The sequence below is a fragment of the Malania oleifera genome, chromosome 2 (assembly GCF_029873635.1).
Source record: "Malania oleifera isolate guangnan ecotype guangnan chromosome 2, ASM2987363v1, whole genome shotgun sequence".
NCBI lineage: Eukaryota > Viridiplantae > Streptophyta > Magnoliopsida > Santalales > Ximeniaceae > Malania > Malania oleifera.
Genome location: NC_080418.1, coordinates 126,819,319 through 126,839,536, shown reverse-complemented (window position 1 = coordinate 126,839,536; position 20,218 = coordinate 126,819,319). Strand labels below are relative to the sequence as shown.

General features: G+C 36.8%; 1 protein-coding gene across 2 annotated transcripts in view; it reads left to right on the top strand.

The window, feature by feature from the left end:
* The first annotated feature begins 239 nt into the window (after window positions 1–239).
* LOC131147833 (molybdopterin biosynthesis protein CNX1) overlaps window positions 240–20,218 on the top strand; it is a 45,892-nt gene continuing 25,913 nt past the window's right edge. Inside the window, exons 1-7 of one of the 2 annotated variants that reach the window (XM_058097437.1) lie at window positions 240–2,999; window positions 3,189–3,411; window positions 4,729–4,855; window positions 9,938–10,068; window positions 11,647–11,748; window positions 11,827–11,910; window positions 12,916–13,143. In XM_058097437.1, the coding sequence (XP_057953420.1) occupies window positions 3,259–3,411; window positions 4,729–4,855; window positions 9,938–10,068; window positions 11,647–11,748; window positions 11,827–11,910; window positions 12,916–13,143 (825 nt within the window). In that variant the 5' untranslated portion in view covers window positions 240–2,999; window positions 3,189–3,258. Of the gene's footprint in view, window positions 3,000–3,188; window positions 3,412–4,728; window positions 4,856–9,937; window positions 10,069–11,646; window positions 11,749–11,826; window positions 11,911–12,915; window positions 13,144–20,218 lie in introns of those variants that run through there. The other variant, XM_058097438.1, reaches the window with a different exon arrangement.

Sequence of the window (20,218 nt, the reverse complement as noted above, 5' to 3'; positions counted from 1 at the left end):
TATTAAAATCTGTTCAAATCCAAATCCGAATTTCGAAATCCATGCACAACAATTACAAACTATGGATGCATTGGGCTATAATTTATAGACTCTTATGGAAGCAAACCAATTTACATTCGGAAACTATTGTGAAACTATGAACGAATATGGTTGAATTCAGACACCAAAGACAATCTTAAATGGAGCGAAATAATAAAATTCATTATGAAGTTCAATAAAACATTTCAATTTCATATCTCACAATTTCTTCATCTCATTTACTTTTATTACAAAATTAAGAAGACACTAGACAAAGAATACATGCATAAAGTGACACCATGCGCTCCTATTTCGAGATCCAAGGTTGTAATGCAAATTTAATTAATATAAATGATCTTACTCCTCCTTAACTTCACAAGAAATATAAATTATATATTAAAACATGTATCATGTATCAAGCATTACTTGATACACGTTAAAATTATTTGTTAACTTGGCTATGATAATATGGATGACATTGTTGTTTGTGTGTGTGCGCGTGAGAGAGAGAGAGAGAGAGAGAGAGAGAGAGAGAGAGAGAGCATTTGCTACAACATTTAAAATGGGAAGGTCCTATCAACTTCGAAAGAAATTTGACGGAGAAACTTAGAATGTCCTAAAAAATTCCCTAAGGGATAGATTGCCATGGTCATATAGACAAAGTTTCATGCTTTGAAAAGAAAATTCAAGAAATCTTTCAAAGGTAAGATTGTTGATAAAAATAAAGGTTCTAGCTCCCACGAGGGCATGACTTATTGGGCTTACTTATTGTATAGGGGTGTTCATAGAATCGAACCTTTAGAAACTGAACCGAATCGAAAGTTTTAGTTTCGGTGTTTTTGTCAACTTGAAACTAATTTGAACCTTTTGGTTAACCAATGGTCTAATTAACCAACTGTTCAGTTCAATTCGATTATCATATTCAAAACGATTTTTTAAAAGAAAAATTATATATGTTTCTTGCATTTTGATTTAGTGTGTGCATATACACTATATTTATATAAATTAATTACCCAAAAGATATTTAGTGCATATTATTTTTTAACTTTAAGATATATTATATAAATTATTATATAATAATGTATAATATAAACATAAAAACCAAAATCAAATTGAAAATCGAAAAATGTGAAAAGCATGAACTAAAACCAAATTTAACAAATTGGTTAATCAAAATTTCGATTCCATTTGGATTGAATCATCACACAAGATTTCAAAACACACTAGTTGCTTGCCCATGTTGCAAACGAGAAGGGAGATACATAAAATGAAAGATAAATTTTATTAATTAAAGTCAGTTTGGTTCATATTTGATTCATAATACAAATAGTACTAGTATTAAGTATAAATAAAATATAAAATAGTTTACATATGAATCAAACCTTTTATATTAAAAAAAAAACTTTAAAGGAAACTAATGAATTAAGGAGACAAACTCAAACGTTTAATACTGTCCGAATATACAAATTTTGTTAAGAACCATAAATAACATTTAGATTATAATTTTTTATTTTTATTTTTAACAAAGACATTGTTGGTGAATTTGATTCTTCAGAGTAATATCTTTGAGGAACTTCTGGTTCGAAATTTATTCCTTTAAGCTTATAAAATCTATTGGGTTTAGTATAAACACTTGAAATACTTTTTCTTTCCAAGTCTTCTATTACGTTTGATCTTGAAGATTGACCTACACTTCCGCTTCTTGTTAATAAAGATTAAAAATTAATTTTGACATTTTCAATTTGATTTTGAATAATGCTTGAAGCAATTGTCTTTTAACACTTCAAATTTTTTCATGCAGCACGCTACAGTGTGCTACTAAAAAAATAATTAAAAATATAAAAACAATATTATAAAATCATTATAAAAGAGAGGCATGTGTCAAACCAGAGTGCATGGGCGTCCTCATTTTGATATAATGATTAAATTAATATTATTTGCGGAAAAACTATGAATTTTTTTTGAGTTTTTTATTAAATTATTAGGAAAAAAAATTCAAAAATATATGGATGGAGAAAAATTTACGGAAATAAATCCAATTGAAAAGTCAGTTTGATATTTTTTTTTTAAAATAAAGAAAAACATAGAATCTACTATTGAAAAGTCGGTTCCAAGCGTGATGGGATAGGTCACCGACACTTCAGATGAGCGCCAAAAAAAAAAAAAAAGGAAAAGAAAGTGAGAGAACCAACTTTTGTTGATTCTCCGCAGGTTAGACTCATCTGAGCCTGCCCACACAGAAAACAAAGATTCTAACACATGGCAAATAAATCAAACCACGTAGGTCATACCAACTTGCATGATATTCATGGGAGGAACACTCATGTTTGCAGTACCTGCCCTTGAATTCCTTCCCAGAAATGCATAGAAGTAATTCATAACCTGTTTCTTGAAGAACCAAGAATTTTTCCTCGCCCTCACGTCCCCATGAGCAGGCGAATAAGTAAATCCTGAATCCATGGCTTCCCGGAGATCTGAAAGCTCGTATTAATTCGAGGCTGGGATCTTCATCTGACGACATATATGACACTTGATGGCAACACTATGACCACATCTGATCATGTGGAAGCTCCTGCTTCTTCCAATCTCGATCTCATCATACATCAACGGAGTCCTGAGTTCAAAATTCCCATCCTCACCTGGGGCAGCAGGTTCCCTTGACCTCACCGAAACACCGTCATCAAGCTCCGACTCGTTTAGAGTACTCTCTAAAGCAAGATCTTGGGCCTCTCTTCTCAAAACCTTCTCCAGGCTTTCAACCAAAAGCTGCTCAAATCAAATGTATGGTGATCCTCCTTCCGCACATCCTTGTAACCATATCGACCAACACATCCGAAGATGTGGTAATCTTTCGAGCGAACTCTTGGAAAGAGAAGCCCTTCCTCTTGAGGAGCAACCGGCACTGGGACAGATGGGTGCCCAGGCTCACTACTAGAGACCCGACTTTCCATTTTGTCGTCTTTCTTTTTTCGTGCTGACCGGTAGAGTGCCAGTATCCTATCTTGCCACGCGCTGAGAATCAAATTTCCAAAAGTCGATTATGTGTTTTTCTTTGCTTTTTTTTATTATAAAAATATCGAATCTACTTTCCAAAAGTCGATTCGTTTTATTTCCGTAGATTTTTCCCGAGAAGTACATATTTGTGTTTTTTCTTTTATTTTTCTTTGTAGTCCTGTAAAAAACTCGCACCCTTCGTTACCACGCGGAGTTCGAAGAAGGGGACCGACGCTGACGGCGGCGATGATCTCTGCGGAGGAGGCGCTCAGAACAGTCCTGGGAGTAGCCCAGCGGCTGCTGCCCATCGCGGTCCCTCTCCCTGAAGCCCTCGGCAAGGTCTTGGCGGAGGACGTCCGTGCCGTCGACCCCTTGCCTCCTTACCCAGCATCTATTAAGGTGCCATTCGTACTCCCAAAACCACTACGCAGTGATCAATTCGTCTGCTGATTAGTTTTTGTCTAAGTACTCTTGTTTCTGTTTGAAAGCGAAATTCCGAAACCTAAAAAAGAAAAGAAAAATGCACTAATCAAATGCAACCCGGAGTGTAGCTTAAAGTTGGGATAATAGACTATGTTGTCTTAAAGTTGGAGTATGATTTACCTATTGCTGTAATGAAATGAAATTGGCTTCGGCAATCGAGCTAATAACTTGTACAGTATCGATTTTTCCCTTCATTCTTTGCCAATTTATTCAAATTCTTCCAGGGGTCTATTTTTTGTGGACTGTTGTCTAATCCTTGCGGCTACTTGGATTTTGCGGTTTAAAAAATAACATGCTTTTCTTCTTCTTCTTCTTATTTGCACAAGGGAAGCAAATACAACAAAAGACCAGCTTCCAAAAGAAGGAAGCAAAGAATATTATTATTATTATTTGTAAAGTTCTGTTGTTTTTTAGTTTTTTCCGCATATTTTCAGTGATTTTAGAACATTTGGATTATTTCCACAAGGGAATTAAATACAACAAAAGACCTTCTTCCAAAAGAAGGAAGCAAAGAGTATTATTATTATTATTTGTACAGTTCTGTTGTTTTCTGTGTTTTTCCGCATATTTTCAGAGATTTTAGAACATTTGGAATATGAAATTTTTAGTTTTTTCAATATTGCACCGCGGACTATTTAGGAGCTGGTTTTGTTATTTGGGTTTAATGGGTTATATGATTACAACCTTTTTACTATCACATTCTCATGATATTTTAAGCAAGAAGGAGAAGATGGCATAAATGAAGTTTAAACAGAGATTTAGGATCATTCTAGTGGTTTGACTTTCTAACTTTTTGAAATTTCTTGTCCGTGATCTTTACCACTTGCTGATTACCCTTCATGCCTAACTTTTGGCATGATCATTCTTCACAAAAGGCAAAATTGGTCTGTATGCAATATATCCCTTGATCTTGTAAAACAAATACTTATCGTTTGAAGTTCCTGCTCTTATGGTTGCAGCATCTTTATTCTTTAAGCTTTTTCTTGGATATTGTGTGGCAGTTTGTTCAAATGTTGAGCTCCTCTCTTCTGAACCTAATCTTTTGTTTTGGGCCCAACATTTCCTTTAGCCTTATATTTGATGAGCTGTTGTATTTCATTTACTTGGTCGACAGTGTTCATTTTACAATTGACATGAAACAGTCAAACCAGTGAGCTGTCATAGTGGGGAATCTTTTTTTACCAGAACTTCATTTCTTCAGTTGAATCGAAAACGGGTTCTTGGTTTATGTAGGATGGTTATGCAGTAGTTGCTTCAGATGGGCCTGGAGAATATCCTGTAGTCACTGAGTCAAGAGCTGGAAATGATGGGATTGGTGTGACTGTGATTCCTGGAACTGTTGCATATGTAACTACTGGAGGTCAGTCTAACAATCACAAGTATCTAGATGTTCTTTATAAATTTATGGTTATCTATGCTGTTTAAATATGCAATTTTAATTCTAATAGTGCAACCTACTTTTTATCTGAGAGTTCGAAATATTGAAGTAGGAATTTTTTTTAGCACGCTATCCTGGAAGTCAAATGAAGGATAATGTCAGCAAGAGGAAGCTGTGAAAGTTATGGATATAGTGATGGCTTCTTATATGTTAGCCCTCATTCCCAATGGTTGTTTTATACTTGGCTGCATATAACATTATTTGTTCCTTTTATTCATAAGTAGCTAAAAGTTGTCATTGTAACCTTCCTTATTCAACAATGCTAATTTCTGTACGTTTTTGATGGATTTTATTTGCTTGTTTTCAATATGTCATGCCTTCTTGTTGTGAATACTAATTTGTTTTTTTCATGCTTAGATAGCTGAAAATTGTATTTCCAATTCTAACTCTTGTCAAGTGGTGGGAAGTTTTGCTAAGTGAAGACGCAAAAAATTTGCTAAAGTATGATCGCGTTGGATTGCTAAGACAAAGTGTTACAAGTCACCAAGTTGTACTCCTGTTAAGTTGACCTAACCCATTTAAAAGTTATTTGGTTTATTTAGAATACATGGACTCATTTCAAAATAAAGCTGTTGGGTTTATTCAATAAGTCTGATAGGGGCTAAGAAATATTGAGGCTAGGCTCAATAAATGGACACCCAATGCCACATAAATTCCTAGGGATATAGACGCCTCTCTATTGTATAAATAGGATCTTGTCCTAAAAGAAGCCCCCTCTTTTTAGACTACATAAATGAAGAATATAGGGATGTCTTATGCAAAAGGTAGAAACCCTTCATGCCCTCAAGAAAGCTAGACAACCGTTCGTTTTCTTTGTATAGACTTCAGTGCCATCTAATTTTTGGAATTAAAACTTGTATGTACATGATTGCATAAATTGGCGGAAAGGGATTCATATAGTTGACCCACCTAGTGGGACTTAAGGCTTGGTTTTGTTGTTTTAAAACATGTATGTACAGTTAGATTTTATAAGCAGTGTGATATAGCTTATGATTTCTATTTAGTGATAACCTCAATTTACTTGGAAAAATAGGGGCATGCATAAGTTTATGTTTTAAAAAGTTTTTCTAAGTTAAATTTGGTGTGAATATGTTCAACACTATGCATATATACATCCATTGTGATGTTGATTTTCTATTAAGATGAACCTCTTATGCATAAATTTATTTCAAGACCTTGTTTTAAGTGTTTTTATGTTGTATTGATTCATGTACCTTTGGTTACTGGATCTTTAACTTGCTAATGAGTATTATTCATTTTGAATACTCTAAAGTTTGGAGCTTTCGTAAGCCTACATGGTTACACCAAGTTCATCTTTCTTGTGAACGTTATGATGATCATATAATTCTAGACTCCTTGTGTTTCTTTTACTCTAGAAGGTTCGAACTGTTACAGCATAGAGATTCTAAGAAATTCAAAACAAAAGCTCTTATTTTTCTCTTTTGTTTTTTTTGAATATGTTTTACTTTTATAGTTTTTATGGGTATTCTTTTTTAAATGCTTGTCGTAATTATGATGGAAATTGAATAATTTATTAGTTTTTATATTCGGAGTTCTTGTGTTTGATTTCCAAATTTTGTGCCAATAATATGGTGCGTTGAAATATAGTATGAAAGGAAAAGGATTTACACTTTTGAGGGGCCAAAAAGTGACCTGTGCTTGGTTCAAGAAACATTTTTAGGCATGATTCCTAGAAATGTGGTAGGTATCTTGGATGCTTGCATTGGGCAGCCAAATTCTTGGGAACAATGGATGCCAAAGGAACTCTAGTGGTCCTTTGGGCTAGATGCAACATGTTGACCATGAAACTTTTATGCTAGAGATCTGAGGTTCATACCTTGGGATTTGGTGGGGAGGGGTTTGGAAGAGGGATGGACTACCCTCCATTTTGTTGCCCAAGCCCAATGGGCCTTCCAATGAACTAACAAATAAAAAAAAAAGTTGTTGTAATCTGATTCCCTAACAAATAGGTGGTTGTGGAATTTTTTTTTGCCTCATGTAATTGTAGTAAGCCTGCCCTTGTAAGGTGCAATCATGGTTAATCTGTCCTTTCACATGATGGGGATGTATTATGGGCAATCCATAGACCTCTACCAAACATCTACATGACATTCTTAGGATTCTTGGGGGATGTCAGTGCCAAGGAATATTTAATATTACTTGAAGGTCTTGAACTTTGAACATGGCCTTGTTGCCTTCGATTTTCTAAAATTTAGAACTGGTTAAATAATCCGATTTGTTTTTAGAAATGTGAAAATGTTGGGGCTTGTTTGGTCGAGGAGTCAGGAACTTGTATCCAAATCCTTGTTTTCGAAAATGAAAACAGTTAGTTGTACTATGCATATTTTGACAAATTTGCTTTTGGAAAGACCATTGGGTGGGGGAAATGCCTTTGTCTGTTACATTGCCTCGTCTTTTCGATTATCTAATCTTCATGATACCCTTATTTCTGCTTTCTTTTGCAAGGAGATAGGCATTCTTGGGATTCCAATTTTGGGAGAAATCTTAATCAGAGAGAGTTAATGAGTTGGCCCTTTTGTCTAGGCTGCTCGATTCTTTTCATGCTCATTGGGGGAGCGACAAAGGGTTTGGAGCTTAGACACTTCTTGGGAATTCTCTTGTAAATCCTTTTTCTTTGCTCGACTCATGACCTTACTGTGGATAATTTTGCTTTGTATCCCTTGATTTGGAAATCCAAAGCTCCCTTGAAAATAAAACCTTTCATTTGGACTATAATACTTGAAAGATTCAACAATGATGATTTGCTTCAAAAGAGAAGACCTAATCATTTGTTTCTTAATTGTCCTTTCACTATGGCTATTTGGGATAAATTATTTGGTCTATTTGGTGAGAATTGGGTTTGCCCCGCCACATTGAAGGCGGTTTGTACCATCATGTTTAGAGGTTTTGGTGAAGGAAAGGATAGAAAGCTTTATGGTGATGCTCTGTTATGGCTATTATTTGGTGTGTTTTATTTGAGAGGAATGCTAGAATATTCAAAGGTGTGGCTATGTCTAATAACTTGCTTTGGAGTAGATGTGGGTGTCAGCAAATGGGTTCTTTCGCCATATCTCTTTGGAAAACCAGTGGTGAGACTGGTTGGCTCTATTTCATTGAGTTTTGTTTTGGGGTTTAACTATGAACTTTGTAATTATTTTCTTTTGAGTAAAGGGAGATTTTTTTCATTCTCCCAGTTTTTTTCTTTTTCTTTTCTTTTTGTACATTCTGCTCTTTATAATAAAATTTCATTGTTTATCAAACAAATTATGCATATGTTGTATTCAAAAATTCATTTTGTGTAATTAATTCACACTTATTTTTCTAAAAATGAAAACAGAGAATGTGTTTGGATAATTTGATAACGATTATTTTTTTCTTCTTTTGTTTTTTGGTGGCTGGTGTTCAGCATTTGGGTGCCGCTGGTGGCAGTCAGTGTCAGTGCAGTTGGCAGCTGTGAGGGTGGACAGTGGTGGCCGACGGTGGCAGTTGGTGGTGAGTGGCGGTGGGTGGTGGTTGGTGGCAGTATGTGTTGGTTGGTGGCAGTGATTGGCGGTGAGGAGTGATGGCAATTAGAGGTGGGTGGTGGTGATTGTGGTGGCAGCGCCAATAGTTGTTGGCATTGATGGACTGCAGTACATGTGGCGGTTGGTGGTGGTTAAAGGGGATAAGAAAGGGTTGGGAGGTCTACATTGTATCTGGATTCATACAAAAAACTACATACAAAAACTTAACCAAACAGGCCCTTACATTCTAAGAAGTTGTTCAGTATATTCACCCTATTTGGCTTTTGTGTGTGTGTGTGTGGAGTATCAGAGTAAGTTAACATGCTTAAGTAAGATAAAAGTGGTTTTGGTATACTTCTAAGATAATCTTGGAAGGAGGTTAACAGGCGGAAGATAATGATATTACTGAAAATTTACTTTTACATGATGAATCAATAGAAGCTAGTACTAATTGAATTAAATAAGAAGAATTTTTAACCATGTTGCATGTTTTCGTGATTTTTAGATTAAAGAGGTGCTGCTGAGCTGAAAAAAACAGATGGAAAAAGCTCCTTTTCGAAAACTTTTGACCCTCTGATTTTGAGAAAGAGATACCCACTTAGTTTGGAGACATATAGAATCAAATTGAATGACAGTTTTTCCATTTGAAAAACTGAGGTAAGTATGAAGTGGTTTTGCGTTTTGGTTTCACTTAAATTTTTCTACATGACAAAACAATTCCATTAAAGATTTTAAAAAGTACAAGATATGGAGGATAAAGCATCCTCTGCAAAGACCCAATAGTAATTACTGCTGTGCCACCTCCACTCCCTTTAAAGACCAGACAACTGAAATAAGATTGAAACTTGAAAAAGCTGAAAGCATCTGTTGGGAGTCTGCGTAATTGGCTGATAAAAGCTGAAGAAAAATAGCACTTTGTTTACGAGTCATTGAATGATTTTTTTTCCATATACTAAACAGAGAATTATGCATGCATTGGTTTTCATTTTATTTTAAATTTGAATATTGAAATAGGTTTTGAACTTGAAAGCTGGAAGAATAACAAAAGGTAGCTCTTTGATTATTAGATTCGTGAAACCACATCAAGCAGGATAGTGTTCATTTGGAATATTTTTCCATTGCAATACCAAATTCAGTGCATTAGGGATTGGTTCGATGCTTTTAATGAGCAAAATAGGGCTTGTAGCCATATCAAACCTCAGCTTGAGTGCAAAATGGCTAAAACACAGTGCAGATGGAAGAGTGTCTGGAGGGTGCCTGTCATGTTCCATGCTCTTTCATGTGGGAATTGGTCCAGAAAAGGTATTTTAAAGTACTTCCAACTTCAGACAAGGCTGTTCGTGGTGGGCTCACTGTGATCAAACTGTTTATTGTGTTCTTCTAGGTTTGTGGTTCATATATACCTGCAAACAATGCCACAAATTAAAATAGATAACCTTTATGCAAAGAACTATTAATAACCTGTGCAAAATAATTCTAAAGTTGAATTTTCTCCCTTCAGGGCCAATACCTGATGGTGCCGATGCAGTTGTTCAAGTTGAGAATACTGAATCAGTGACAGATGCATCTACTGATTCAAAACGAGTTAAAATATTGGTACAAACTAGCAAAGGTGTTGATATTCGCCGTGTGGTATGAGTTTGTTACGATTTTAGAACTATGCTTACTCAGTAACTGCTTTCCTGGATATAGAATGTTTTTGCTCAAGATGCTGAGTTTGTGACTTCGTTTTACCAATTGTATGGGAATATGTTACTGACGACTAACAGGTAGATGCTGATTGCAATGTCAACTCCTTTTGACACAGTTTTCGCAAACATAAATTCTTTTTTATATGGTGGTTGGAAGGATGATGATAGGTGTAGGTATCTGACTCATAACCTTTTTCTGACGAACAAAGATTTTTTTTTTTATTTGCAAATTAAAACAGAAAGCCAGCCGGGTGCACAGCTCCTGAGTATGCAGGGTCTGGGAAAGGGGCAGACTATGTTGGGTCTATATTAATATAACATTTATGCAAGTGGAGAGAATGATAAATTAAATGGAAAGCAAGATTCAATGTTTCAGAGCTAAATGTACTATGGATTTTGGGATCTGGTTCATTTATTGTCATGGAAGTAGATTTTATGGCAATGCTTTTGGTTTAAGCCTGGAAAGTTTTGGATTGCTATATTCATTGTTTGGAAACTAAAATACTCAACTGTTGATCATTGGGTCTGCTTCAGTGATTATTGTAGGCATAGGATTGGACAATCTGAGAGTGGAACTGTGGAAGTGTAAATATTGGACCTGACCTAGTGGAGGCTTGAGCTCTGAGACCAGCAACACTGCTAACATCAACTGTTTGTCAGGAAGACCTTGAATCTGGGTGCTTAAATTTCTAAGGGCACCTATTATTGTTGGCCATGGCTTGCAAGTAGAAACCAGGTTTCTGCTATCGCCTGATATACATTGTTGGCTGACAACCGATGTCAGAGCCAGGTTGCCAGGAGGTCCTGGGTTCCAGTCATGTTGCTCGCATTTATTGTTTGTTTATTAAGAATCATCTTATTTCTTATAAAGGGTGTTGTCCATTGTTTGTTTCTCTCTCTGTGTGTTGTTGGGCTACACGTGTGGGGGAGTGTTAAGGCTTGATATACATTGTTGGCCCATGCTTTTAGTTAAAGTGGCATTCTAATAATTTCAATCTAAAGGGTTAAAATGTTGGAATATTTAAATTGACTACTGTTATTTGTCTTCATTGATGGTGTTTTGCTTCTTTTAATGGTGCAATATATTTTATTTTTCTTTTCTTGTGAAAAATCACTGTAGGATGTTGTATCATATTGTGATTATCTTTGGATACACCATGTTCTGAGCAGGTCTTATTTTTATTTATATAGGTTGTGCACCATTATGTAAGCGTACTTGTTAGTTACATAAGTTGTTTTTGTCTCCCCCCTCGATGTAAGGCTCAGATATGAGTTATTCTTTAATCGAAACTGTGGGGCAAATGTCATGCTTGTATGTCCTTATAAGTGTTGTCTTTGTTACCATGTTTCCACTGTTTCTTCCTGTGCAGAAAAAACAGTACCTAAATCCAAGTCCTGACTGTTTCACATCGAATGCTTTTTTCCTCCCAATTTCCTGCTTTTGTTGTGCATATTTATGATCTGAAGACTATTCATTCCTCTGTATTTAAATAATTGATATAGAATATTTGTTTGCAAGGGATGTGACATTGAGAAGGATGCCATAGTACTAAAATCTGGAGAAAGATTGGGTGCTTCAGAAATTGGCCTACTTGCTACAGTAGGTTTGATGATGGTGAAGGTAAAATTATATATTTCCCATCTAACCATTTTGTGCTTGATGAGTTTGTGAAAGCTGATGGTTAATGCTGTTGTGTAGGTTTATCCTACCCCAACAATTGCTGTGCTTTCTACTGGGGATGAACTTGTAGAGCCAACAACTGGCTATTTAAGCCGTGGCCAGGTAGTCTCTCTGCATTACTAATTCTTTACATAATGTAGGGTGTCTTTTTTTTTTTTTTGCTTGTTGTCTTGCACAGTTGCGCTACTCTGTTAAGAACTGGATTATTCGTTGTGGGATATGCTAATGTTATAAAAGATGTTAAAAAGTGAACACTGAAGTACATGTTCAATATGCATTATATGCATGGACAAAGCATCAATAGCTTATTGCTGTCTAGAAGATAAAAAGCCTCTTTTTTAGAGTATTCAATAAAAGTGAATCCAATGAATCCACTTAAGTAAGTACTGAGAGAAATTTGAACTTTTGAAGAGGAAGCTCAATTTCTTCAAAGTTCTTAAATAGAGAGAGTAAATGCTACATTAAATAGGGAGAGGCAGCTCCCCAAAATCTTCTGTCCTCCTTTCTTCACAAAAGCATTGTTCTAACCATGAAGTAGCATAACAACTATCTCCAGCATCACGCAATTGACTTCAACTAAAACAAAAAGGAAGTGCCTGCATTGAAAGAGCCACTCATGAATCACTGGGGGTAATATAAGGCCTCTCTTATCCTTGAGGAGGCCTGACCAATGTTGTGTGGTGCAGGTGGCAAATAAGTATGATGGCATTTGATCTTCGGCATCACACTTGGGAACCATCATGGAATGAACACTGAAATATCAAAACTAAATGATTGTATGAGCACTGAAATATCAAAACTAGGTGAAAATCTTAGTTGACATTAACATTTGATCCCCTGTTCCATGAATTATTTTCTGGTGCAAACCATAACTTTTCCCCAATGCTTTTATTGTTCTAACACATAGCAAGAAGACTTAAAATTTATTTCTTTCTCATGTGTGACCCATAGGTGGTTGTGTCTTAACTCTTATCATAAATTTGCACTGTGTGCTACAATCTCATCTCTGGAATACTTCTTTAGATATACATCAAGGTTGCTTTAGATTTCCCATGCGATACAGTTTTTTTTAGTTTTACAGTTTAAGCTAATCGGGCTGTTGTACAGATAAGGGACTCCAACCGTGCCATGCTACTTGCTGCGGCAATACAGCAACATTGCAAAGTTCTTGACCTTGGTATTGCTCGTGACGATGAAGAAGAACTTGAGAGGGTCTTGGATAGTGCCATTGCTGCTGGGATTGATATTCTTCTAACTTCTGGAGGTGTGTCCATGGGAGACCGGGATCTTGTCAAGCCATTGCTTGAGAAGCGAGGGACAGTTATTTTCAATAAGGTATGACAGTCCTTTATATATATATATTTTTGACTGTTCTCTTTGTTCTTTGGAACATGATCTTAAAAACTTGACCTGATTCATGGCTTTTGACTGGTTACAAGATGGTCTGGTTAATTTTAAATACCAGAAATGAGCGAACTGAGGTTGAACAGGCTGACACAGCCTGAAACTGGTGCAAATCAGGGTAACTTGTGGCCAGCCTTGGGTCAACCCAGCTGATTTTTTTTTTTAAATTTAATTTACTGTGTTTATTTTTCTTTTTTTTATAAAAGGGGAAAAAAAAAACTCCCCCACCTCCAATTCTCTCTGAAATGAAAAAACCCTACAAGCTCTGAACCTCAATGCGTAAGTTAAGTCAGTGGCACTCAGATCATTGAGACGCTGGCTTAAACACAGGAAAGACTTGTTGCACCATTGCCGGCTTCTCTCTCTCTCTCTTTGTCCTTGTGCTCTCCACTGTTTCGGAGAATATGAACTGGTCAGATAGTTTTGCATGTGGGGTGATGGTGTTTGTTTGGTTTAGCTGTCTCTTTCAGTTCTCCTGTGCCGGGACGATCTCTGCAACACGATTTATTTTTCTTGGCGTAGTGAGCAAGCCATTGACAGTCGTGATTGATCTGGTCAAATGTGACAAGCATTCAGCATTGCTGGATACAGTGGAGCTTTTTGTTTGAATGGTCGTTGGGGTTATGTGTCAACAGTCCCCTAGCATTAAGCATAAAACAGCAAAAGAAAAAGCACAAGAGAGAGGGAGAAACAATAGAAGCTGGTTGAAATGCAAAGCACCACAGAAATCAATAGCATTGATAAAGTTGTCTTTGTCTCCGGATAGGGGAAATGAATAGGCCTTCTCAAAATGGAATTGGAATTCTTATGCTGATCGGAAAATCCTAGTGGCAGAAATTTCTTGTCCAACCAATGTGTAAAACAATTGGGATTGAGCAGAATAATTCCAGCTGAAAATTGATTTGTATTGGGAGGCGAGGCAAGTTGGTGTCATTTTCCCTATTCTCTGAGAGACCAATGAGGTTAAGTTGGGACCACACCTTTTTTACTTGAAAATATGTGGTTAACTCATCACTCTTTGAGTAGAGTTGGAAAACATTATTGGTTGACGAATTTGAGGCTTTGAATTAATTAAGAAGCTAAAATGTCTGAAAAGTTTTGAAAAAGTGGATTGCAGAAGTTTTTGGTGATACTATATTGGCGAAAGTGAATATTTTGCATGAGATTGAGTACATAGATAGTTTGTAGAAATCTAGTGAGTTTTCTGAGGTTTCTTGTGAACAATATTGATTGTCTCCTTTTTAATGATGATAGAAGCTAATGCAGAATATTATATTCAAGTATGTTGGGGAAGGAGATTGTAATTATAAGTTTTCTAATCAAGTTGCTAATGGTGAGAGGAGGAAAATTATGATTTAGATGCTGGAGACTACTGGCAGAGATAATGCGAGGAATGTTGACTTGATTGGAGCGAAGTTTACTAATTATTTTTTTGTGTGAAAACAACTCTGTATTTATAGGACTCTTGGAGGCCAGTGATTTAGTCAGTCTAATTAGGTGTTGTGGCTGCGGATATCTTCTAATGAGTAATAAGTTATGAGAGTGGTTTCAGGGGTGAAGGCTCTCTGTCTAAGTTGGTTAAATATGATCTTTTCTCAAGATTGCTGGGATGTGGGGAAGGTTGACTTGTTGAAGGTTTTTCAGGAGTTTTATGTGAATGGAATTATTGGAAAAAAGTACCAATTTGGCTTAAATCACTTTTTCGAAATCAGATTGCTTTATCAAGGTAAAATATTTTAGGCTTATTATCTTAGTTTATAATGTGTGTAAAATTTCGTGGTGTAAGTGTTGTTTTGGGAGTCACCCTCTCTAATTCATGGAATGCATTTGTTGGTTGGCAGATATTGGGCATTTTTCTAGGGGGAGATGGGTTTGTTAAGGAAGTTTAGATGGAGGAATAGCAGGGAGTTGGTTTAAAATTGGGTTTTGATGAACCTTACGATCATGCAAGGTGGATTTTTATTGCCAAGATTTTAGATAGTAAGGGGTTTGGTTCTAGATGGAGAGTGGAATAGAGGCTGATTGTGCCATTGTTATTAATGGGGAGCCCAAGATGTGATTTTCAGCTTTGAGGGGGATTAGACAGGGATATCCCTTGTCACCTTTTTTGTTCATTCTTGTTGAAAATGTGCTGAGTAGGTTATCTTTTAAGATTGCCCATAGAGGCTTCATGTAGCGCAGTGGGTAGAGACGATGATGTTGTGTCTCCTTTGTTGTCTGCAAATGATACCATTTTCTTCTTGTCCAACAACAGGTAATCTTTTTGCTATGTCCTTACCATCCTTCAAATCTAAGGAAGTCCCTGAGCTAGGAATTAATATGGGTAAGCATGGGATTGTTGCCATAAATATAAGCCCAATTGCAGTTTCAAATCTTGCTTCTTTAGTGGGTTGTGGTGTTTTGTAGGGGCTATTGAGTATTTCATGCATTTAGGTGTTCTCATTCTCTTTTGCTTTTTGGGATTGTTCTATTGTTGGATTGTTGTAAAGGTTGTATGCTCTCTTTGGGCGCATTACCTTGTTTGGAAAGGATTTATGTTTTCTTTGGGTGGGTTTATTACCTTGGTTGAAGCTTGTCTGTCATCTATTACCTTTATATTTGTTTTAGATTCTAGTTCGGGTGGTTGGTTAGTTAAGAGTGACTGATGAGAGACTTTCTTTGGTTTGGTGTTGGGTGAGTCGAGGGATCATTTAGTGAGTTTGAACAGTGTCTGTTTGTCAAAGGAGGAGGGGGTGGGGGGTTGTTGGTCTTGGTAATTTGGTGTCTAAGAAACATTGCTATTGTTGGAAAGTCATTGTGGTGGTTCCCTGTGGAAATAACTCCCTTTGGCATAAAGTGATTCCAAGTAAGTTTGCAGTTTGCTAGAGAATGGCTAGAATGATAATATTTGAACTAGTGTCTCAAGAGAGTCCTTGGAAACTGATTCTGCTGATTGCTTCTGTGTTCTCTTTCCCCATTTTAAATATGAAGTTGGTGATTCCTTTTTGGTTCATTTTTGGGAAGATGTGTGAGTTGGGGATGCTTTTTTTTGTTTTGTTTTTTCTTTTGCTGTCATATTTCCTCAGCCTTGTCATATTTCCTCATTGCATGATGTGCCCATTTATTCCTTTTGGTTGTTGAGTGGGATGGTGTTACTTGGAATTTTCCTTTTGTATAAATCTTATTTATCACAAGGCTGGTGAGGGTTCTTTGCTTAATTTTGATGAATTCTTTCCAGCGTTAATCTAGAAGGGATTCGAGGGTTTGGACCTTGGATGGTAATGGCATTTTATCTCTTGCAAATCCTTGGTTCAATCCTCTCTTTCCTTTTTTTTTTTTTTTTTTTTTGTGGGATAATAAAATAAGATATACATTAAGAGAGGAAAGAGAGATTATGACCTAGGACAAGTGATCCTCTAGGGAAAATAAAGCAAGATGGAGAAAAAAAAGACGAGAAAAACTAACAATTCAAGTAAGAACTCTTTAAGCCCTTGCCATTGTGGTTAATGAAGCATTTCAAATTTGCTAATTTATGCTGCTCCTTCTTCTACTTCCTTTTACTCCCATCCAAACACCTCATTGCCCCAGGACTGGATAACCATATATGACGTATCCATCTCTCCTTCCTATTAACCTTATCTATTACCATCCTTACATTGCTGCTCCTTACCCATTCCATCCTCCTCAAATAACGAAATACCCTCTAAACATTCCAGTTGAGGTGGTGGCATGTAAGGTATATCCCTTAGTAAAGTAGACAGAACCAAAGCCACATTGTTCTTGTATCTCATCCAAAAGCTCATAGCCACATTGTTCTTGAATCTCATCCAAAAGCAAACCTACCCTCATCTGCAAACCAACTAATATCATCACTATCGTTATTTGACTCATCACCTATTTTTCCTTGTCCTTAACCTTTCTTCTGCACTAATCAATCCCTTTTCAATAATTAAGGGTCTCACAAAACTCATATTTTTCCGTCATCTCAGTAGAATTCCTCACTTGTCCACAGTGTGTGCATAAACTTTTTTGAATTCCTTTCTTTACCAGCAGACTTATCCTCCTCATTGATCTTTTGGATATCGCCCGACATCCTCTCTGGATCTTAGTGAAAGTGCACCTGCTGGGCCTCAACTATCATTGTTGGCAGCTTCTTGATCAAGCTTTCATCCTAGGTTGCGGCAGTAGCTTTCTCATACCAAAAGCACAAGAGCACCAACCTTGTTGAGATTTTGATTCAAATGATTGACCTAGTCTGAAGATAGGTCTCTCCCTCGATTTATAATACAAATCAAATACATAATACTAAAAGACATAAATAACCTTTAACACTCCCCCTCAAGCTAGAGCATAAATATCATATGCTCCTAGCTTGTTACAAATGAATTTAACACAAGAACTCCCAAAAGCTTTAGTAAACAAATCAGCAAGCTGCATATTAGACTTCACATAAATGGTAGTAATGAGAATCTGCACAAGTTTCTCCTGAACAAAATTGCAATCAACTTCAATGTGTTTCGTCCCGCTCATGAAAGACTGGTTTCAAGGCAAAATGAAGAGCAGCTTGATTATCACACATCAACTTCGTATGCTAAGAATATGAAAAACCCATTTCTTCCAACGTGTTCTTCAACCAGACAAGTTCACAAGTAGTGTGAGCTATAGCTCTACACTTTGATTCAATACTTAACCTGACCACCAGCGTTTGTTTCTTACTATTCTAAGAAACCAAATAACCACCAAAGATACAGTACCCGATTGTGGATCTTGGGTTGGAAGGCAACCCCGACCAATCTGCATCTCTATATCCATGAATATAAGTGTGACCCTAATTACGTTATAAAAGACCTCTCCTAGGTGCACCTTTGAAATATTTCAAGATGCGAATTACTGCGTCCCAATGACTTTTTCTCGAAGAATCTAGAAATTGACTCACAACACTTGTTGCAAAAGATATATCCGGTCGAGTGACTATGAGATAATTCAAGTTTCCAACAAGTCTTTGGTATTGTCCAGGATTAGGCAACAAATCATCCTTATATGACACTAACTTGCTGTTAGGATCCATGGGTGTATCAACCGGTTTGGATCCCAAAAATCCAGTTTTATTCAACCAATCAAGAACATACTTCCTTTGTGACAAAACAGTTCCTGTATGAGATCTAGATACTTCTATACCCAAGAAGTATTTCAGTGGTCTCAAATCTTGGGTTTGAAACTTAGTCTGTAGATAAGGTTTGAGACTTTGAATACCTTTGTTATCATCACCTGTAATTATGGTATCTTCCACGTACACAATAAGAAGGATCCTACTCGATGATAAAGCACAGAATGATCTGCTGCACACCGTCGATGACCAAATTCAAGTACTACAATATTGGAATGACCAAACCATGCTTTGGGAGGCTGTTTTAAACCATATATTGCCTTCTTGAGCCGACACACTAAGCCTGACTCCCCCTGATCAAAAAACCTAGGTGGTTGCTCCATATAGACCTCCTCTTGAAGATCACCATGCAAGAAGACATTCTTTACATCTAACTAATGCAGAGGCCGGTGATGAGTGGTAGTCAAGGAGATAAATAGGCGTACTGATGTAAGTATGGAAACTAGAGAAAAAGTGTTAGAATAATCCAAACCATACACCTGAGTATACCCCTTAGCAACAAGATGATCCTAGCCACAAAACCATTAGGGTTGACTTTTATAGTGTATGCCTAGCGACAACCAATTGTAAACTTGTTAGGAGGAATGGATACCAAGTCCCAAGTGTCATTATCCTGGAAAGCATTCATCTTTTCAACCATAACATTCTTGAACCCAGAGTGGGCTAGGGCTTTTGAAACTAGGAAGGGGCAATAGATGATAGAGCAGTAATAGGAGGGTGATAAGAAGTCATAGCAAACATAGTTGGAAATAGGACATTGGGTACATGTGCATTTACCTTTCTGAATAGCAATGGGAGGATCAACAACCTGGGAAATATGATCATCTGATGAAGAAATCAAAGGCATGGTAGTAGAAGCTAGAGGGTACTCTCTTCCTTGGAGCCACCTTTGTGAACCTGCAAATTAGGATGATTGAGGCGATGAGAAGGACTTGAACTACATGGAGACCATAGTAGTCAAAAGTGCGCCTGAGGTGCGCCTAGGTGTGAGGCGCAAAGGGGCGACGAGGCCAGCGCCTCATCACTAGTGAGGCGAGGCGACCTTTAAAAGGCGTAAAGGGGCGCATTGAGGCATGAGGCGCCATGAGTCGTGCCTTGAAAATTTTGATGCTATTAGCCTATTAATAAAGAAAAGGCCAGAACAAGCCCTAGCCCTCGTTCAACTTGAACCAACAAGATTCATCCGCAACTCTTCGAGCTAGCACGACACCAGTCGGAACCCTTATTCTTTGAACCTTCAAAGCAGCATGACACCAGCAGAAGCCCTTTGCAAGTTTGCCTTTGAGCCTTCGAATCTGCAAGAGCTAGGCGAGCTCGTCTTTGAGTATTCAAACCCGCTGGAGCTCTTTGTGAGCTCATTTTGAGCCTTCAAACTAGCGGGAGCCCTTCGTCTTCAAGGTTCGAGCCTTCGTGAGTCGTCAGGCTGCTTCAATTTTCAAACTAGTAAGTCATCGTTGTCTTCTTCTTCTTCTTCTTCTTCTTCGAAGTTATTCTTCTTCTTCAGTTCTTCTTTTTTTTCAGTTCCTTTTCTTCTTCAGTTCTTCTTCTTCTTCTTCTTCTTCTTGTCAGTTCTGTTGCCTCCTGCTTCTTATAACATTAAGTTGCATTAGGCCTCTAAGTTAATATTATATAATGTGTAATTAATTATGTAGTTTAATGCAAGTTTATACTTTATAATTAATATATAACATTTTTTTTATTGAATTTTGTTGCCGTTTTTTAATTTGTTTGAAAATGCAGTATGCAAACTATACATTTTTTTGAAATATATTAATATATAACATTTTTTTACCGAATTTAGCTGCTGTTTTATTGTACTCTTTTCTTTTGATATTGAAGATGCTTTTGGGCCTTCAACCT